General features: G+C 43.1%; 2 protein-coding genes across 4 annotated transcripts in view; one reads left to right on the top strand and one right to left on the bottom strand.

The window, feature by feature from the left end:
* Positions 1–18,082, bottom strand: part of WDR70 (WD repeat domain 70) — a 271,958-nt gene extending 253,876 nt beyond the window's left edge. For all 3 annotated transcript variants that reach the window (XM_073343800.1, XM_073343799.1, XM_073343801.1), the window contains exons 1-3: positions 17,941–18,082; positions 15,748–15,810; positions 15,027–15,110 (exon numbers count right to left, since the gene is read on the bottom strand). In XM_073343800.1, the coding sequence (XP_073199901.1) occupies positions 15,027–15,110; positions 15,748–15,810; positions 17,941–17,992 (199 nt within the window). In that variant the 5' untranslated portion in view covers positions 17,993–18,082. The remainder of the gene's footprint in view (positions 1–15,026; positions 15,111–15,747; positions 15,811–17,940) is intronic.
* A 15-nt stretch (positions 18,083–18,097) lies between these two features.
* NUP155 (nucleoporin 155) overlaps positions 18,098–22,461 on the top strand; it is a 47,730-nt gene continuing 43,366 nt past the window's right edge. The window contains exons 1-3 of the mRNA XM_073343798.1: positions 18,098–18,306; positions 20,557–20,694; positions 22,197–22,293. Coding sequence (XP_073199899.1) covers positions 18,171–18,306; positions 20,557–20,694; positions 22,197–22,293 — 371 coding nt within the window. The 5' untranslated portion in view covers positions 18,098–18,170. The remainder of the gene's footprint in view (positions 18,307–20,556; positions 20,695–22,196; positions 22,294–22,461) is intronic.

Raw genomic sequence — 22,461 nt, 5'->3', positions numbered from 1 at the left:
TTGCCATGACATAACGCTTTACACTAGTTAATGTCAATCTCCTTTCTGGTGATTTAAACAGTCACAGAGTGCTTACAATACAAATATGTAAATATTACCTTAGTAGCCAATGATTATAGTCCATTTAACGTGTGATATGATCGATCAACATGTTACCATATTCGCTGTATATTAGAGATAATTTGTAGGATTATAAAACTATAAGATTGATCAGTATTTAGAGGAACCATGTAGTAGATATAAATAAGACAAGTTGAAACGCAAGAACCTGTAGGCTGAGGCCTGCAAGACTTTTTAGCTATTTTAGGCCTTGGAGACAAGAAATGAGGACATAAGTGACTGGAAAATAACCTGATACCCAAGATTATGGGAAGAGAGGTAACAAGTGGTAATATTGCTCAAAATTACCCAGAAGATTAATATTAGATCATAAAAATACTGTAAAGGCATGTCTGAGACATGTCTTAACCACAGGATACAGGTTATATGTCAATGCTAATGAGCATAAAGTGAATTTACACAGCTTATAGAAAATTGCAGTCCCTTAAGTTTCCAGGGGACACAGACCAAGAAGAGAAAAAAGGTCTGACACTTTTATGGACACATGCAGAATGTAGGTATAGACAGAATCACATTATAAAAAGGGGATGCCCAGAATGGGAAATTTGAGCTTCCTATGGGAGACTCCAGCAGAAACCATCCCTCTATTGATGATCAAGCCATGAGAGAGCCATCAGACACTAGCACTATTGTTAAGGATGTGAGTATAACTATATTTGTAACGTGCATAGGTCTGTATAAATTTTTTATATGCTTGGGTAATCATAACCTTAATTGTAACTTTAATAAAACTTCTAAAACAGACTAGACCTTGTACTTGTGAATATGTGTGGTCACACCCTTGGTCTTTGTGTTCCTAGAGACTCTAACGCTAAAACGAGTAGCAGAAGTGACTTTCACTCTGTTAAGCTTGAAACTGTAGCCACCAGAGCTGAACCCATAGTGGTGTAATACCACATTACAAAATTCACTTTAAATAAAATCAAAGGCTACGCCTTACAATATGGAGTACAGATATTATAATTGAGATTGATGCATGCAGCAACTCACAAGCATTCAATAAAGTCTAAAAACATTCTTATATAATCCTGATACTTATTTTAATAATTCTAACACACTGGTGAGCCAGACTGATTCCAGGTATGTTTCTCTCAGTATTCACTTGAGATATGGGGACCTTGGCATGAACTGGCACCTGGTCTGCCAGTGTCATGCCCTCAATGCAAAAATGGTGTAGGAAGAGATATCACTTACACTCCTGATATACACCTCACTGTTCCCCTATTTTTGATAAGGCATATGCCACTACATTTTCTTTACCATTGATATGGACTATTTCCCTGTCTCACTCCTGTAGAGTTAGACTCCAGAGTAACAGTCTCAAATTGGTCCCTGTGGGTTTGTGCAACTATGTTAACAGGGAGTCTAAGGGTCCCCACACCTGTCTCCCGTAAAGCAGATCAGAGGAGGCAAACCCTGTAGATTTTGGGGTACACTCCAATATGCCAACAACAAATAAAGAAGCAACACATCCCAGTCATTCTCTTGCTAGGTAACACATGAGAAGGTTACTTGTCCTGTGCAGTAACTGAAGTTCTCTGAGATGGGCGTCCCTGTGGGTACTCCACTTCAGGTGGATGTGCTTCCCTGCACCTTTGATTGGAGAACTTCAGCAGCAGTGCTTGTCTGGGTCGTGGATGTGCTCTCCCCATCTTATATGGGCGCCTGTCTAGTGCTGTGCGACCAGACCCCCATTGGTTCCTTCTCTACCACAGAGTCCATAGACTGAACTCTGAAGAAGAGGGGAGGAGGGTGGGGAGTGGAGCACACACAGACACCCATCTTGAAGAATCTCAGTTCCTGTACAGGATGAGTAACCTTCTTAGAGAAGTGTCCCTGTGGGTGCTTCCCTTCAAGTGACTGTAGAGCACTGCTGCTTGGTGGATGGAAGGGGCTTCAGAGTTGCATGAGTAACTGATAACACAGTAAGTCCTAACAATGCGTCCGATCTTGAGCCCTGGTCAATCATGTAGTGTTCTGTGAACGTGTGTGCCAACGCCCATATGTGTTACATACGTCCATAATCGGTACATTGTTTAGAAAGGCTAATGAAGTTGACAGTGATCTGGGGGAGTGAGTTTAGATCCCCACTGGGAGTTGTAGATTCTTCTGTTGGTAACAAAGGTGGATGCACCTGGAAATTCCTTTAGATAGCCTGTTCGGATATAGCAGAACCTTTAGATCATTCCAAAGTTGAAATAAAGAGCCTCAGTGACTTCCTGATGGGCTTACCTTTTCCAAGGTAGAACGCTAGTATGCATCTGACATCTAGAGTGTGTAGTATTGAATCTTGTTTACTCCCATTAGCTTTGGGGAATAATGAGGGAAGATGGATTGGTTGGTTCAAGTGGAAAAGATATTTTGGGTAAAAATTTTGGATGAGGTCTAAGGGTGACCTCGTCCTTGAAAAATATGGCATATGTTGGGTGTGACATAAGAGCCCCAGCCTTCCTAATCATTATCACTTCTGCCTGCTAAGTGGGAGAGCTAACTTCATTGAGAGATGTATCAGAGAGCATGTTGCTAATGGTTCAAATGGAAGATAAGTAAGACACCAGGTTCAAGCCCCAAGGTGGGATATGGACTTGTATTTCACATAGACATTTCTGATCCCCTGTAGAAAGCGTTTGGTGATAGGATGGGTGAATAGACACCGACAACCTTGTGGTGAAAAGCAGTAATAGCTGCGAGGTGTACTCTGAGCTAAGTGATCGGCCAGTTTTCTTCAGCTCCAGTATGTATTCTAATATCATTGGTACAGGGGCAGTAATGGCCCTGGCTTGTTTGTTGTAACACCATATGTTGAATCTCTTGCATGTACTTGTCATTCTGCTGATTAATAATATGTCTTTCACATCTTCAGATTTCAGAGTAGCAGCCATGTGAGCCTGTATTTACAAAAAGAAAAAGGAGTACTTGCGGCACCTTAGAGACGAACAATCATTTCATCATGATGGAACCACGGAGGAGCAATGCTCTCAGGTGAAGCCATTCCAGGTTCGGTTGATAAACTTGTCCGGCATCCTGCGGCAGAAGGTTCGGCAGAAGGGCACAGGGTCCATACCTTAACAAGTATGAGTATTAAGTTTGTCTCAGCCATGTAGGGGCTATCAAGATTACTTTGGCCTTGTCAGTCCTTATGTTATTACCCTCAATAGCAGAGGGATGGGGGGAAAACGCATATAGCAGAGGCGTGTCCCATTTGAAGATAAAGGCATCACCCAGGGATCAGGATTCCAACCCTGCTCTCAAGCAGAATTGTAGGCATTTGTAATTCTCTGTAGCAAAGAGGTCGAACGATGGGTGACTCCAGTGTTTGAATATGCTCTGCAGGACTGTGTCGTTTAGCTCCCACTGGTGGTTCTGACAAATTCTCTGCTCAATGTATCTGCTGTGGTGTTTTGACATCCTGTGTGATGCTTTTGCTGGGAATAGATCAGGAATGCAGCCTTACAACTCCTGTTAACTTAGTAAGTAAGCTAGCTAGAAATGCGTTAGATTTCCTTTTCTTTAATGGCTCGTAAAATAAACTGTGCTGGATGGAATGTATATTCCTGTTTTTGTGCCTTTTTGTAACTTAAGGTTTTGCCTAGAGGGATTCTCTGCATTTTGAATCTGATTACCCTGTAAGGTATTTACCATCCTGATTTTACAGAGGTGATTCTTTTACCTTTTCTTTAATTAAAATTCTTCTTTTTAAGAACCTGATTGATTTTTTCATTGTTCTTAAGATCCAGGGGTTTGGGTCTCTGTTCACCTGTACAAATTGGTGAGGATTCTTATCAAGCCTTCCCCAGGAAAGGGGGTATAGGGCTTGGGGAGATATTTGGGGGGCGGGGAGATGTCTCCAAGTGGGCTCTTTCCCTGTTCTTTGTTTAATATGCTCGGTGGTGGCAGTATACCCTTCAAGGACAAGGCAAAGTTTGTACCTTGAGGAAGTTTTTAACCTAAGCTGGTAAGAATAAGCTTAGGGGGTCTTTCATGCAGGTCCCCACATCTGTACTGTAGAGTTCAGAGTGGGGAAGGAACCTTGACAGGTGCGGAGTGAGAAAATAAAAAGCCCATCCCCTTTCAGGGGAATGTAATATATTTATCCACTCACTCGCATGTGGACAGCATTATTGCCGGGGTATGCCATAAGTTTTTTAGCTGGTTCCATAAGCGCTTCATTTACAGGAAGCGTAATCTGTGAAGATGTTTGCAGAATGTCTAGTAACTTATGTTGGGACTCTGGGACTTCCTCTAGGGGAATCTCAAGGGAATCAGTGATTCTTCTGAACAGTTCCTGAAAGCGTTTGAAATCACTGGCAGTTGTGAGTGGTGGAGGCATTATGGCCTCGTCTGAGGAAGAAGAAATGTTGGTTGTTGGGGTATTTTCTGTTCCAGGGTCTCCTCCTCTTATTCAAAAATTTCCTCTTGGGGGCTCTAATGTTGCAGCTACTAAGGGTGGTGTAGATCTAGTCCTCTCTCTGTAGGCATTCGGGGGCCTGGAGTATTGTCTCCTGTATGCCCCTCAGGGGTCCCAGTAGGGCCACTGAGTAGAGAATGGCATAGGTGGTGGGATCCACTGGTGCCCATACCATGTCTGGGTGTCAGTCCTGTGGCGATATTTGGGCTATACAGCTGGACCTAATGACATACTAGTTGGAATAGGAGAGGAGTAGCATGATGAGTAAGCACCATCGTCATCCTCACTGAAAAATGGAGGGTCCAGAGGTGAGGAGAGGTGGCACAGTACCATGCGCACCAGAGTAACAATAGTGCCAAAGAGTGGTGATTCTGGTGTTGACAAGACAAGGAAGTGCTTGTGGTGAAGAAATTGATGTGGTACCAATGGTTTCGGTACCAAGGCAGTCGGTGCCAATGTAATTGTAGGTATTGGTGCTGACGTCGGAGCACTCGGCGCTAAGGGAGCTGAAGGCGGCATCGTAGCCTGTGGAGATTGCATTGGTGCTGCATATTTAGGTAGCTCTGTCAGTACGGTGGTCGACAAAGTAGGCTTCTCTTTGCTTCTCGACTCCAAGCCTTCAAAGAGCCTCTCTCTTTGAGGAGGGTGAAGTCTGTTTGTCAGAATGGGTCAAAGGGGACCAGGGTCCGGAGGGAGGCTGCTTTTCGGGGTCAGAGACCAGGCACTCTGACTTCTCCATTACAATAAGTTTGAGTTTCAGATCTCTGGCCTTCTTGTTGCAAGCTTTTAAGTAGGGGCACTGAGAGCACTTCTGCAGGAGGTGTGTCTGACCAAGGCACCAGACACACTGGGAGTGTCCATCACAAATAAGGATCACTTCTCAGCAGGAAAGGCAGCACTTGAAGCCCGGTGAACAGAGCATGGCTCCAACTATAGCAGGTTCACCTTAAAGGTGAACACACACTACTCTAAGGGGTAACAAAACCTGCGTAAAGAAGAAAATAAAATTCTAAGAGGAAAAAAGAAAAGGGGAGAAAAGGTTAACAATCTAACCAGAGTACTAAATAGGCTATTCTAACACCTCCATCTCAGGCCAAGGGCAGTTGAGAAGGTACTAAGGGTGGTCTGGTCACATAGAGCTGGATAGGCGGCCAACAACAGCACGAGATTGGGACAGCGCATGCACGACCCAGACAAGCACTGCTGCTGAAATTCTCCAATGAAAAGGTATAGGAACGTACATTCAGCTGAAGTGGAGCACTCACAGGGACACTCCTCAAAGGAGAACCTCACCAGAGACTTCAATGTCACACTGAATCTTTCTACCAGACTTAGTTTCTGGATGATAGGAAGCAGCCATTGTATGCCTCACTCCACATAACTACCATAACTCTTTTAAAACTACAGACATGAAATTTGTACCACAGTCTGACAAGATTTCCCTGAGAAAAACTACTCTGCTAAAAATAGTAATTAAGGTAGGAGCCATAGTTTCAGTTTCTATATTAGACAGAGCTGTGGCTTCTGGGTACCTAGTGGCAGAATCCATCACAACCAGTAGATATTTCTTTCCATTTCTGGAAGGTATGGGTAGGGGTCCCACAATATCTAAGATACTCTTGCAAAGATTAATGATGGGCAACAGCTGCAAAGGTATCTTGTAGGGTCCCTTTAATCTCTTAAAGTTCTAACATAAGACAACTTACAGCAATTTTTTACTGTCTCAAACACAAGGCCAACAGAAATTCTGTGCGAACCTGTCACTGATTCTTTCCACTTGTACATGTCCAGCAAAGGGGCAATCATGAGCTACCTACAGCAATTCTGTTCTGTACGTAGCAGGCACAAGCACCTGCTTGAAAACCTCACAAAAAGTGCCCTTTTTTCCCCCTAAGGGAGTCTCCCTGTACAACAAACCACATTCAAGGGCGGGGGGGAGGGAGTGAGGGGAAATCTACTCTTTCCTTCCCAAGAAAGGGTATTATTCTGAGCTGCAGTCCTACCCTTATGAAGGGAAGGATCAGCCTGTTGAGCCTCAGTAAACTTATTTTGAGTTGCACTCAAAAGCAGGCTCTGACAAAGCAATGGAATACTTAAACCACTCCTATGGGAACAAACTGTTTCTTTCAGCTGACAAAGGACTGAGGGCATTTCCCTCATCCTCACAACCCTCCCTGATGTCCACAGACAAGCCAAGTGAGCAAGAGCTATACTCTTTCTGGCTGCAAGTTATGAGATGAACAAAATATCATTGCCTATTAAAACATCAGCAGGAAGTAGAATGCTAATGCCCACAATAGTATCTCCTTTAAAATCCTCAACCTTAAGGATCAAGTCTGTCTTCCTCTCTTACCGAACTTTCCTTGACCAAAGTGATTTGGAATGCTGTGTCCCTCCTGCCATTTACCTTAACAGTTTAAATAAATTCTTCACTACACTCCCAAGACCTCAATCCTAATATTCACTATTTCCTCCTGCCCTACCGCTATCTTTGGAGCAAGAGTAGTGGCAGGTGAAGGTGTGGATTATGGGATTACTTTAAATTTTTGACAATTTGGTTCTAAATGGCCAGGAGCCCCACAGTGATGGTACTCTGATACTTGACAGTGACAGTAGATTGCTTACTTTCCCTTTTGGTAGGGGGCTTTAAACTATGGTCTCCCTTGGGTTTTGTTTTTGGTTTGTTTGTTTTGTTGTTTTGTTTGTTTTTAATCAAAGTTGGGTGACATGGGGATTTCCCTTCCCCTGAGATTTGGGCCCCCATGGGCCCTTGATTCAACATATTCATCAGCAATTTCTGCAGCTGTCAAGGTTCCTCCCCAACTCTGAACTCTCGGGTACAGATGTGGGGACCTGCATGAAAACCTCCTAAGCTTACTTTTACCAGCTTAGGTTAAAACTTCCCCAAGGTACAAATTAATTTTATCCTTTGTCCTTGGAATAACCACTGCCACCACCAAACTCTAACTGGCTTTACTGGGAAACGTAGTTTGGACACGTCTTTCCCCCCAAAATCCTCCCAACCCTTGCACCCCACTTCCTGGGAAAGGTTTGGTAAAAATCCTCACCAATTTGCATAGATGACCACAGATCCAAACCCTTGGATCTGAGAACAATGAAAAAGCATTCAGTTTTCTTACAAGAAGATTTTTAATAGAAATAGAAGTAAATAGGAGTAAAGGAATACCCCCTGTAAAATCAGGATGGTAGGTACCTTACAGGGTAATTAGATTCAAAACATAGAGAATCCCTCTAGGCAAAACCTTAAGTTACAAAAAAGACACACAGACAGAAATAGTCATTCTATTCAGCACAATTCTTTTCTCAGCCATTTAAAGAAATCATAATCTAACGCATACCTAGCTAGATTACTTACTAAAAGTTCTAAGACTCCATTCCTGTTCTATCCCCGGCAAAGTAGCACACCAACAGACACAGACCCTTTGTTTGTCTCCCTCCTCCCAGCTTTTGAAAGTATCTTGTCTCCTCATTGGTCATTTTGGTCAGGCGCCAGCGAGGTTACCTTTAGCTTCTTAACCCTTTACAAGTGAGAGGATTTTTCCTCTGGCCAGGATTTTAAAGGGGTTTACCCTTCCCTTTACATTTATGACAGCAGCCTATAAATTTGTGTGTGGCTTTTTGTCACACATAGCTGCCTTTACCTCTTCTGTAACTACTCATAACAATTGCTCCTAGGCCTCAGATCAAACAGTTTTTTATAATCACCTTTAGCCCCCACCCCAATATCTATTTTCTCATAAAATTACACATTTTATGTATTCAAAATGAGTGATATTGTCAAACATTCTGAGGGCTCATGGATAATCTTAAATCTTTTCAATATATTTCCTTTACATTTCTTATACACAGTAGCATCGCCCTCCTCAATACCATTAAAAACTTGTCTGGCTTTCCCAGTTAATCTGGTTAAGAGGTGTGACAGTCCATACCATCATGTTCACCACTTTTATAGAGTGACAAATTTTGTACAAAGTATGCCTTGTGAGGTATCATTTAAAAACTCAAACTTGCTAAACTTTACTATCCTGGTAAAATGTGTGTCAAAATTGTAAGTTTCTATGGTATAACATTGCTGTATCATGCTCTAAAGTTGGAAAAGCAGGCCCAAACTAGTTCTTCAGAGACACAGGCATACTAGCACTCCAGCCAGGTGTTAATCAGCTGTCACCTGTTTAAAGGTCCATTCTCTGGTAGGAGGAAGATGTGAACGAGAAATTTGCATTTCATCACAAGGACAATTCAAACCTCACATCCACAAACATGGTGGCTGTTTGTCACCATGACTCTGCAAGGATGTTTTTAACACAAGGAACTGAATTATAAAGAGGGGAGAAAAACACTGGATCTCACTCTCCTCCATCTTTGCTCATGACTTCAACAACTCTTAAAGAACTGAACTGGAGGTAGGGGTAAAAGAAGGGGAGTCCTGGTGAAAGAAAACTCAGCCAGTGGACTGCAAAGCATCTGGTGAGAAAGATATTTGTTCTCAATCCATTTTAGCTTGTTAAAATACACGCGAAATGCCTAATTTATCTTTTTGTTGTCTTAGTAACCAATTCGGACAATGCCTCATTACTTTTCTTTCTGTAGTTAATAGACTTGTTTTCTGTTTCTAACCGGTGTGTTTCGATTAAACTGTGGTGGAATCTCCATTTGGGATAACAAAGCTAGTATACATCATTGTCTTTTGATGAAATGAGGCTTTATATGAGCTTGCATTGTTCAGCAAAATGCTGGGCAATAGAAAAGACATTTCTGGGGGCAAGTCTGGGACTAGAGAATCTGCTGATGTTCTTCTGCAGCATAATTCATGAGTGGTTAACTAGCAGCACTCAATACTGTGCAGCCGGTAGCAAGTTACATGCTGGAGGCTGTGCGTTAACTGGCCAGGAGTGGCTGTTCACCAGTAAAGTTGTGTAAAAGGTATCCCAGGTTTGAGAACTCAGGAGACAGCTATTCAGCAATCCAGATTGTGCCCAGGCTAACATCACAAGAGTACAGATATCTGTTTATCCACTGGGATATTGTGCATCCCACAGTCTCTCAAAGGTGGACAGGAATTCTTCTACACAGTCAGTTTCTTTATACATTGAGTGACTTCCTCCCACTCCATTTGGGGGGGTGGGAGGGTTAGACTCACTGGATGGGAAAGCTCCTTTTACTTGTCCCAATAACCAGAACTGTAATATTTGAGCTTTTATCTGCCTCCTCTGTGCCCTCTCCTCAGCTTCCTCATAGGCTTTGACTGATTCAATTTGTTCCATGCATCATTGGTGGACTCATTCATCAACTTCTTTGTTGACCCTGAGTCTTTGGTGGGCTCTCTCCTCTACCTCCTCACTGATCTTGACTGTGGCCTCGGCCTCCCTGATCCACAATTCCACCCTCAGTCTCTGGTGCTTGTTTCTTCCTGGGCTGGTCCAGTTCCACTGCAGTGCTCTCCTCTGCAGTGTCTGAGGCAGAAGGGTCCTCGGACTCTACTTGGTCAGAACTTATGAACAAAGCTCTCAGCTCCTGAACTGGGCTTTTCTTTTTAGGAGATTGTGAAGTTGTCTAATTAGAACATAATCATGAAAATCATTATTATCACTGTTATATAATTGCAATGAATCTTATACAAAGTATAACACATGGCCAGAAAGGGTTAAGCACCTTGCAGGCTGAATGACCCAGAGCCAACCTTTAATGTCATGTTAGAAAGATCTGCAATTGTTAATTAGGGCCATTCATGGTAGATGGGCTAGAACTTTGAAATGCAAACTTATGTTGTTGGAAGTGATACTAATTGTCTGTATACTCATAAACATTAGCCATGTAAACAGATAGTTCCTGTCTGTCACTATAACTATTAATTCAGAGATCAAAAGGGGATATTAACGTTTAGAAGAAAGTTTGCGTGAAATAATGTCATTGTCTATGTCTCGTTGAAGTTTGTGATAGACTACCTAATGGATAAGTTGCCCTATGTTAATTTGTGTAATAATTACTGGTTGTGCTTAGGAAACAGAAGGTTACATCACAAGCCTATAGTTAGATACTTACAGCCAATTCTTATTACTTGGGTAAGATCTGGAATATTCATTAACCTTTGGGATTAGTAGAACCTTTTCTTTTATGATTAAGATTTTCATTAATCCTCATATTTGACTTGGGTGACTAGGTGGAGGTCTGAGACTAGGTTACTTTAGGGGAACTGTGTTGACTTCTGAGCAATCAATGAGGTATAACAGAAGCTGTTTTGTGCTGGTTTGTTAAATTTAAGTATTGGAATATCCACCAGCTTTGGTGATTGTCTGCCCTATTCTTTGCAGTTCCCCCTAATTGAGTGACCTCAGCTGGCTCCCTCCAGAACCCCAGTCACAGGGATATTCTTTCTGAAAAAAATGTATCTTGAATATCTTTTCTCCCAAGATCATCATATGATAGCAATTCACCCATTGTGTCTACTCTTTAACCTTTAAAACTCTCACTATCCAGTTTAAACTTTAGCAGCACTAAGGTTACGATCTATATACTTGACCTGTAGTATGTGAATTCTGCTATAACTACATCAGTGTCCAGCTGTCCTGTGGCTCAAGGGCAAGAGTACCAATCTCAGGGCAGACTGTTAAGAAGTCCAGGGCACAAACCTCAAACATTGGTTGGAGCACTATACTTGAGTTTCACTTTTAACACCCTTAACATGAAGCTACAGACAGTCCCCTTAGCGTGCTCTGACCTGTTTTACCATCCAGCTTAGCCTAATTAACACCACAAATCAAATCAAGGTTACTTCCAGTCCCAAAGGACCAGTCACTTTCCCCAGGTCAATTGCACCTTAGATCTTACACCAAAGACAATACTTGTAGCCAATCCTCTAATAAACTATACAGATTTATTAATAAGAAAATAAGATTGTAGTTCATCTGTCTACATATCTGCTTTAACCTTGTAAATAACTTAAGTTTCTGAAGTAATAGAAACTTCTATGACAAGCAAGCTCTATAGGCCCCTTTAGGGCTAAGCCAGACAAAACACTTGGCTCTTTTGCTTATGCCTAGTAATCCTGTCGCTCAGAGTCCAACCAGCAAAAAGATACAATTACTACTTATTTGGGGTTTATTCCCTTACCCTAGTCCCTTCTGCTCTGAGCTGCAAACTCAGCTGATGGGAGGCATTCACTTGTATGACTCATCGGGGACAGGAAAGGAGCAGAGTTCTTTCATGTTCCACAATAATCTCTCTAGTGTTGAAGGGCCTTGCTCGTTAGCCAGGACATGACATACCTTCCATTGGAGACCAATGTTTACACTAGTTAATGTCTCTCTTCTGTCTGATTACACAGTCAGAGAGACTTAAAATACAAATGCTTAAATATTACCTTATGTCAGGGTTCCCTCCCCACTCTGAACTCAAGGGTACAGATGTGGGGACCAGCATGAAAGACCCCGCTAAGCTTATTTCTACCAGCTTAAGTTAAAAACTTCCCCAAGGCACAAATTCTTCCTTGTCCTTGGACGGTATTACTGCCACCACCAAGTGAGTTAGACAAAGATTCAGGAAAAGAACCACTTGGAGTTCCTGTTTCCCCAAAATATCCCCCCCAAGCCCCTTCACCCCTTTCCTGGGGAGGCTTGAGAATAATATACCAACCAAATAGGTAAACAAGGTGAGCACAGACCAGACCCTTGTATTTGTAGGACACTAAAAATCAATCAGATTCTTTAAAACAGAACTTTATTATGAAGGAAAAAAGTATAAGCAGCACCTCTGAAAAACCAGGATGGAAGGTAATTTTACAGGGTAATAAGATTTAAAACACAGAGGATTCCCCTCGAGGCAAAACTTTAAGGTTACAAAAAACAGGAATAAACCTCCCTCTTAGCATAGGGAAAATTCACAAGCTAAAACAAAAGATAATCTAACGCGTTTCCTTACTATTACTTACAATTTGTAATCTTAGATGCTTATTTTAGGTAGTGTTTTAGGAGATGTGTTTTTCCTGCCCTGGTCTCTCTCTGTCCCAGAGAGAGCAACAAACAGAGAGCACAAAACAAAACCTCCCCCCACAGATTTGAAAGGATCATCTTCCCTTATTGGTCCTTTTGGTCAGGTGCCATCCAGGTTATTTGAGCTTCTTAACCCCTTTCAGGTAAAGGAGGGATTTTATGCTATCCTTAGCTGTATGTTTATGACACCATACAATAAGGGGATATAGATGTTATAAGTGAAATTAGTACATACGGCAACTCTCAAGCATTTAAAAAAATGTAAACATGAAACATTCTTATATAACTGTATCACCTACTTTAACAATACTAACACACAGGTGAGCCAGAATGATTCCAGTTAAGCATTTGTCAGTGTTCAGTTGAGACATGGGGTCTTACAAGTCTGTACCCTTATGTCCACCACTTTTACAAAGTATGCCTTGTGAGGCACCATTTGAAAACTCATAATTTGCTGATCATTATTGTACTGGAGAAATAAGAGTCTACTATATGACATTGCTGAGACATGTTCCAAGTTTAGAAAGGCAGGCACGAACCAGTTCCTCAGAGACAAAAGGCAAACTGATGCCTCAGGCAGGTGTTAACATAATCAAATGGACTAGAATACTTAGTTCTGATTGCAGGGGACTAGACTAGATGATTTCTCAAGCACTCTTCCAGTCCTACAATTCAATGACCTGGTTAACCGGTCATTCTTTGGCAGGAAGAAGGGTGTGAGTGAGAAATTTACATCTTGGCAAAGGAACAGCTGAGGATTCCCATGCAAATAGACTTTGTGTGTCTTCTGAACCTCAGACCAAAATGATTTTTAAAGAGGAAAATAACTATACGAGATAAGAACAGAGGACACAAAACATCTCTCCCTTCATCTCTACTCATAGCATCAAAAACATCTGAAAGACAAAGGAAGCATCATTGGACTAGGGAGGGATCCCGGCTGAAAAATTCAGCCAGTAAGACTGCTAGAACATGTGATGAGAGACACTTTTGCTTTAATAGTGAACTTAGTGTGTTTTACCTTTTATTTCTTTATAAAAAATTCTGACTTTTATGCATTATTACTTGTAATCACCTAAAATCTTGCTTTCTGTAGTCAAACTTTTTATTATTTTATCTAAAACAGTTTGCTTGGATTGAATTGTTTGGGAACTCAGTTTGAGGTAACAAGGTTTGTGCATAACATTTTCTGTTAATGAAATGACAGACTTTATATGAGCTTGTATTCTTGTCCAGACGGGTGCTGGGCTGTACAAGACACATATTTCTGTGGAGAAAGTCTGGGACAAGGAATTTGCTGTGTCGCTCTACTGTGTAATTCAAGGGTGGCTGATGCAAACATTTTTGCAGAATAGCTCAGATTAATTTACATGCTGGGAGCTGTGTGAGGGCAGGCCAAGAGTGCTTGCTCTCAAAGCAAAGTCTGTAAAAGGTTGGCGAACTGAGGGGGCACAGCTGTGCAACAGTCCAGGCTGTACCTTGGGGAATGTCACATGGTGACTTTGGCATGAGCTGGCACATGGTTTACCAGCATCACACATTTCAACATGAAGAAACATTTATTTAGATTTATTCAATATTTAAAAGGTGCTTAAGTCAATGCTCTGACCCTCTTATACAAGTGATTTTCACAATATCATCAAAGTGTTCCTCACACCAGCAAATAAATACATAATTTACAGCAGACTTAGGCCCAAACCTGAACTAAGAACAAAGCAGGTATACTCCGGCAAATGCTCAGAGCCCCAAAGCCAATAGGCATCTGCACAGAAGTGTGTTCACATGGCTCTCAGCATAGAATCAGAACCATGATAATCAAATCCTGTACCCCCGTGCCCATCCCCTCCTTGAATGGATCAGTAATTACACAGGCCTTGTATTATGCCTGAAAGTTAACAAATTCTGGTTATTTTTGACCAGAGGGTGTGGGGAACAAATTCCAAGGTTGAAAGATAGTCCAGAATAATGACTTGGAAGTAGCTCCTTATACTTATAATAAGGGAGCTTCAGCAACTTTGCTGATCTCAATCACAAAGGTGTGGCCTGGAGAGAGAGGTATCTCTCAAGTAAGCGGATCCCAAACTATTTAGGACTTGTCCACACTCAGTGGTGAAGTCCTCAAGGGGAAGCTACTGGAACGCCCCTGGCAGCATGACCTTGCACACACACATGCTATGCAGAAGACACCATTTTGCTCTAACAAATGGTGTCTTCAATGTAGCGTGACTGTGCATGCACCACACACTGTAGGGAGGATGTTGTTTCGAGAACAAAACGGCATTCTCCAGGCAGCAAAAGTCCCGGTATGTCATCCCAGCATGATCCAGCCCCACTACAGCAGTCTACACTATGATGAAGTGTATTTTTAAAACATGTTCTCCAACATGTTTTCACACCTACATGTAAACAAGGCAAGTGTTAAACACGTTAGATTATTGTGTGTTAGCCTTTTGTCAAATACACAAGCATGGGAGATTCACCTATCTTACCCAGCATTTTTTTACTTCTTTCCACTGCAGTTCTTCGAGTTTGTTCAAACATTGCTTCCAAGTCAAAAGTTCGTGCTTTCTTTCCTAAAAGATGAGTGAAAAAGAAACTTTGATTAAAACCAAGTAACATGAACTTCAGAAGATTAAAATGAGCAAGTTACCAGGATAACTCAGATGCTCTTCAATTCAAGTTTCAGATTAAAACTCTCTCACTAGGACTGTTACATAAATGGGAATTGGGCACCTTACTGCCCTTCATGCCTTTCAAAAAAATCTACCTCCTATTCCCCACTATACACACATAGTTTATATACAGTTACTGTGATTGATGTGAATTGGATAGCGTATGTTACCATGCTTTTTACATTGCATTTCCAAGAGTATTGTCAAAGTTAAATCCACAAATACTATAGTACAACCCACTGAGGAGCATTTTACAGTCTTCTAAATCACAACCCATAATATAAAATTGGGGAAAGAACAAACAAGCTTCAGCGTTAAGCTTCATCTGAACTGCAACACCCTTAACAAGTGCATCCTGCCCCAAGAGGTACTCTAGGCTTTCCAGCTATGGATAATGCTACCCTACTCCAGAGAGACTCACACTCCTGCCTACTGCCCCCTTCACCATCCCCAACCAGTACTTTCCCAGTGCACAAGGTGTATCCCTCCAGCACACAGACAGTGCCTCATTTTCCCTTCTCATGAGCCCTGGACTTACCGAAGCCTGAGAAGCCCATCGTGGCTGCTAGCTCCGGATGGGGTCCTCCCACCAGCTCCATATCTACAAAGGAACAGAATGGTTAGAGTAAATTCTGTGCATAGAGCCCACCGTTCCAGCACCTCCCCAGTTGTGGCCACTCATCGCCCTCCGTGCCTAGCTGCTCAGCTGGAGCTGCACCAGGAAGCACAACAGGAGCCACCTCCACCAGCAGGAAGTGACTGCGTGGGAGATTGCAGCAGATCAAGAAGAGCCCTGCCACAAGGGGATTGGCCCACTCAGAGACTCCTAAAGACATCCGCTCAGGACTCTCTGAACCCACAGCTACTGAGAAGCAGCCCTACTGGATAAGCAGAGCTGCACACATAGTACATCGTAGCCACAAATATGGTGCTGGACAGACTCTTGTCCCTGCTGCTGTGGCAGCACTCAAGCAGGTTGTTGTTTTCCCAGCCAAACTCACTTCCCTCTCCATGTTCCCCAGTTACCCTTTATAGTCCTCCTTCCCCAATATATTTCTTGCACTTGTAAGTCCCTGGCATCATCCCCCCAAACAGGTTTAGCAGCATGGTTAGTTGGAGAGAACTCTATCTAAACATTGCACAAACACAGGCTCAAATCTCAGCCATCTGCCACTGTAGTATAGACACTACAGTGATTTTCTGAGTGGCGCCAGCTAGCTCAACAGACAAATTCTTCCATCTACTTAGCTGTGAATAAACTGGGGATTAGATCATCAAAACTACAGTGTGCAGAGCATGAAATTTTTCACAGCCCTCAGTGATGTAGCTGAGTCAACCGCGATGTAGCTAGGTCTACCTAAGTTTTAGATGTAAACCAGGCCTCAGTGTCCAATGGGATAGGGTTATAAAGTGTAATGGCTGAGATATTCAACAGTCACTTTATAGTTTTGCTTACAATTAGGATAAATTTGTAGGCCCAATATTACGATAGTACCTAGCTCCCTTAGGCTTGTTTGAAAAATCCTAGCCTTTATTAACAACATCTTTATTTAATTGGTTTGCACTTCATTTGGTAATAGTCCAGCAGCTTTATAGCTCTTTGTTAATTCTTTCCCATTTATCATCTTCTACTTAAGGAAAGGATAGTCTTGCAATTAAGATATTAACTTGGGACTTCCCAGTTCTGCCACAGACATCAAGTATATCCTTGGACAAGTCCCCTAATTTCTCAGTGCCTTAGGGCACATCTTCACTGGCAATGTTAAAGCACTGGCGCAGCATTGGATTGTGTAGTCACGGCTGAGCACTGGGAGAGCTCTCCCAGCACTCTGAAAAAAACCCACCTCCACGAGGGGCACGGCTCCCAACGCTGGTACACTGTCTACACTGGCACTTTACAGCACTGAAACTTGCAGCACTCAGGGTGTTTTTTCACCCTCCTGAGCGAGAAAGTTGCAGCGCTGTAGAGTGCCAGTGTAGACAAGCCCTTAGTTTGTTCATGCACAACGCAGGTGATGAGATGTCCTTTCTTGTGCTCTTTGTCTTGGCTTTTTAGACTGCTCTTCACTGCAGAGACTCTCTTACTGTGTGTATGCAGAGTGCCTAGCACAACAAGGTTCCAATCTCGCTGCTACAGTAATACTCATAAATAATAGAGATGTTGGCCCACACTGTGGTCTTAAAAACTCTAGCCTCATACTTTATCAAGTACAAACAACAGATTACAGACTAATGTTAGACATGCCTTCACTGAACATATCTTAATGTTCTGCCTGAGAGCAGACAACAACAACATGCTGTTTGTGAGGAACAGGGAAGGATGTAGGCCTCGTGGGGCGCTCGGCGCTGTACGCTAATCCAGCAGGAGAGTTTGTCGCTGAGACGCAGACTGGGCGCAGCGGGAGTTAAATCACACGCTGGCTGAGAAGATACCACCCATCTAAGCGCTGGGTACTGCTAGTGACTTCGGCACTGACCGGGGGGGGGGAGGTGTCACTTGCTAAGACCAGCCCTCAGAGGAGCAACCGAGCTCTTTTATTCCGTCACCTCGGCGCACACGGCCCGGCCCGGCCCGATCCAAGAGCCCAGGGATTACCAAGCTCTGCAGTCGAGGTGCGAGCGCCCAGGGCAGGCGCGCGGCGCTCCTCCTCCTCCTCCTCCTCCCACCCCCCCGCCAGGTTCTCGGAGCCCCTGGTCCTGCTCTCCATCCTGCCCCTCCCCTTTCACTCACGAGACGCCTCAGCCGCCAGCGCCCCCACCCCAACGGTCTCCTCTGCATCCATCGCCGGATCTTCTTCCCTGCCGACGCCGCACCACAGCGACCAGTTTAAACTTAACCCTTCCCTGCGGGGGCGTCCTTCGCCGGAAGTGAGTGGTCGTGAGGCGGAAGTACGTCAGACGCTCGGGCGCGGTGGCTGCTGGGGTTTGGCGCGGTCCTGTCTCTCTCCGGCCGATATCGCTATGCCTGTGGCGATGAGCCCGGCCGCCCCGGCCTTGCAGGAGGCGCTGGAGAACGCGGGCCGCATCATCGACCGGCAGATCCAGGATGATCGCTGCTACCCAGACCTGTCCGAGCTGCTGGTTGTGCCGGCGCCCGGTGAGGATCCGTACGGGCCCGCTCACCGCTCTGGTCCCCCGCTCAGAGCTTCCTCCTCCTCCCCTTGTGATTCTCCCCGGCCGGGTCGGGCGCACACGGCTCATCCCGCTGGGGCCCGGTGGTCACGCGGGGATCCGCGCGCTACCCCCCACCTCCCCTGCAGGGATGGCTGCTCTGGGGACCCTCTGCGGGCAGCAGTGCCAGAGCGCCCTGTACTGTGCCTCTGCGACCCTCTTCCTGCCCTCGGCCCCCCGCAGGCAGTCACATCCAGCCAAAACTGCAGCTCGTGGGGCACTGGCGTCTCTAGTCTCCAGCCCCTCCGGATGGTCGTGAAAACTGCACTTCAGAATCCTGGTTCCGCTGAGGAGTCTCCGAGGTTATGTCTACACTGCAGTGAAACACCCATGGCTTGCAGCGCTTGTGCTTCAGGGCTGTGAAATTGCAGTGTAGATATTTGGGCTGGGCTATGGGACCCTCGCCTCTTGTGTGGTGTCAGAGCTGGAGCCTGAATCTGTATTGCCCCAGCCCGATGGGCCCAGGCCAGCTGAGGGTGTTCTGTTGCACTGTAGATATACCCTGACATATGAGGCGCTTTAGGGTTGGTCTACACTATGGAGGGATGGACCTAAGTTATGCAACTTTAGCTATGTGAATAACGTAGCTGAAGTTGACATACTTAGATCTACTTATCGCGTTGTGTCGACGGGAGACACTCTCCTGTTGATTCCCCTTGTGATTTCCTTGAGGTGGTGTATGGGAGTCAACGCTAGAGCGATCGGTGGTCAATTTATTGAGTCTATACCAGACATGATAAATCGACTCCTCCTCTCCCCCGCTGGATTGATTGCTGCCCATCCATCGGGCTGGTACCATAGACAAGCTGTGAGCATCCACAGGTGACTAAGGCTAGCGCTGCCAGATAATTCCTGCAGTTTGCCTTAAGTTTATTGCCCATATTTCATGTATGTTGAGAATTTGCTTCCTTTGTGGTTCAGTTCAGTCATCTTTGATGGGTTATGTAGGTTTCTCCCTTGTCAGGAGCACCTCGCTTACGTGTAACAGTTACTTAAGTTAAAGCACCTGTCATTTTAAATGATCCTATAGTGAGCGATAGCATTGGGGTTGACTCTAGGAGGAAAACGGAAAAAAAAGAAGGGGGGAGAGATTGATGCTTAAATGCATCCAAAGAGGGTAAAGTCAACAAAACAAGGCCCCAATCTTGCAACTTTTTGTGCATGGACAGATTACACATCTTGTTCTCTTTTTTCCTCAAATAAAGAGTACAGTTTTTAAAACTGATTTCACTAATATAGAATATGAAACAGCAGTTCTAAAATGAAAATATCTCAAAAGTTACTTAGCTGTCAAAAGTGTAACTAAAGGGAAAGGAAGACAACATTTAGGAAGCTTTACAGACCGTCACTTTTCTTGGTCTGATAAGTCTCTTCCCACAAAGGAGACTCTCCTTGCATTTAGCCTAACTTGCATTTGGTGGCAGGAGAAAAACATTGCAAATGTAAACTTTGGAGTTTATAATAGACAGAGGGGACTGTATTTCACTTGTATTATACCAATGTAGTTTGTGAACAAGTTACGAGAGCCTTTCGGATGGAAGGTGCTTATAGCATATATATAAAATTAGATTTTGAGAGCCTATCAGCCAATTTTAGGAGGGCACTAGATGTTTTATTTGTTTTCTTTATTTAAAATGTATATTATAGATATGGCTTTAAACAAATACTCTTGAAATTGTGAAAGTCCCTCTTTTAAAAATACTTCATAAATATTTTGAGTGAGCTGTGTTACTCTTAGTGCACTTGTATTATTTGTGTATTGTAAATTTTGCTTTTGCTCATGTCTCATTTAGGATTTACAGTATAAAGTCCTGATTCTACAAACATTTATACACATGCTAAACTCATGTTTAATACTACTCGTATGCTTCAAATTAAACATGTGCTTAAGTCTTTGAAGGATCAGGGGCTAAAATTTGGTTTAGTTCTTCCCTGTGGTTTAAGGACTTTCTAGTTTGTCCATTTATCTGAAATAATCAACCAAAATTAAGAGAGGAATATAAAGTAGTCTAATTCAGGTTTAACAGAAATTAGTGCTTGCTAATTCAAATATTGGGGCAGGGGAAATCTCTTAAGGATAATTGAAGTAAAGTATCAATTGGGTATTATTTTTTGGCTGACAACTTGTTTTTCATATGAAACTTTAAAGTGTTTTATTTATTTATTTTAATTGCAGGTAGTCCCACAGTTTCTGGTATGTCCGATATGGATTATCCTTTGCAAGGACCTGGTTTGCTCTCAATACCCAATCTTCCAGAAATCAGTTCAATCCGCAGAGTCCCGCTTCCCCCTGAGCTAGTGGAGCAATTTGGACGTATCCTAATAAAAATAGCATGTTACTTTGTGTGTATAATAATTTTATAAATGAACTTTTGTTATTTCATAATCGCTTTGGCCCTGATCCTTCAAGCAGCTTCCCCTGGATGGACCCTTATCCTGCACACACCCACCCTGGAGTCCATATGGCTCCCAAGAAGTTACAGGGGTCCATCTATGTGAAGTTGCTTCAATAATCGGCAGCTACATATTGTAATTTTGATGCTTAATGACAGTTGGGTATGTTTGTCATAACAATTTTAGTACATTTACATTAAAGGGGTCTGTATATGTTAGAGGTAAAAATAAAGTGCTTTTAAAATCAAGTGGAATAACTTACTTGCGTGAGGTGCATATCTTTTTAGGGCTGTCAAACGATAAAAAAAATTAATTGCAAGAATAAAAATAGTTACAATTAATCACAGTTTTAATTGCACTGTTAAAAATAATAGAATGTCATTTATTTAAATATTTTTGGGTGTTACTTCTGTGCAGCAGCTCGTGGTGCGTGGCACTCAGCCTGTGGCTCAAGGCTGGCTCTGTGCTATCACATGGAGGAGGCTATGTCTTGCCAGAGCCCCGGGCCATCCCACAGCTCTCTGGCCACTCCTGGCTCACCAGGGGCACCATTTCAGATTTTGGTTTGTGTGTGAGTGTGTGTTAGTCAGCATGATATGCAGCAATCTCAACACACCAGCAGCCTAACTACTATCAAGCGTTCTGTAGGCACCAGCACAGCAAAGGAGAGTTTTAAGGATTTGAAGGTGAAAAATGATGTAGCTTTGCAGACATTTATGTAGAACTCCCGCCAAGCATGAGGGGCAGCATGGGAGTAAGCACAAAATTGCTTATTTTGGAAATTTAACAAGGGGGCAATGGAGGCAGGCATCATTGGTGGTAGGTAGTGTGGGGATAGGCCTGAAAGGCCTTGAAAGTGAAAATAGTCATTATTGCTTTCAATGGATTGTTCAATTTTAATGCTCATTTAAGTAATAGGGCTACAAAATGGTGCTTTTTTTTCCCCCCACCAACTCTGTAAAAAGGTGTCTGAGGAGAGAACATTTTATTCTGCCCAAGCATCAACAGTGGTAGTTATTGGTTTTCCCAGCATGGAGCATAGTCTATTTATGATGCACAGGTGGAACGTCCATTGGTATTACTGGTACTTACCAGCAGTAAATAGTGAATATGCCCCATGTGTTTGATATGCAATATCTTCAAACAAAGCAGGGCCAGAGAAAGCTGCAGTATGATGTCATAGCTTTGGGAGGTGCACAGCTAATACCAAGGAAATTTCCCCCAACATCTGTATCTGATTTCTTTTAAAGGTAGTTTTCATTTATTTTTTCACACTTGTCAAAATATGTCAGCTTCTCGTACACACATACAGAACTTCTTTAACTAGTATCTGTGCATATTCTTACAACTTTAAAATAGCCTGATGGGGATTTTGTCATGGCTAGCCTGAGTACATTATTCCTTACATCTGTGGTATTTCAGATATGCAATGTAATTGTATGATGGGAGTATTTTCAGATATCAGCAGGGCATGGCTGACTATTGACAGTGACATTTTTATGTGGAATTATGAAGATGGGTATGTAGAAAACAAATTTCTACAGGTATATATGGTGTTAAATCTGAATTAAGTCATGATTATAAGGGGAGTGGTTTGTTTCAGCACAGAAGTGTACTTATTTTAAGGTACCTTGATCATTTCAGGTTCTGGATTTTTGGTGTAGTGGGGATAAGAGATGGGTAAGGA

This window comes from Lepidochelys kempii, chromosome 5 (assembly GCF_965140265.1).
Source record: "Lepidochelys kempii isolate rLepKem1 chromosome 5, rLepKem1.hap2, whole genome shotgun sequence".
NCBI classification, from domain to species: Eukaryota; Metazoa; Chordata; order Testudines; family Cheloniidae; genus Lepidochelys; species Lepidochelys kempii.
Note: the sequence above shows the minus strand (reverse complement) of the source record. Positions and strands in the feature narration are given on the sequence as shown.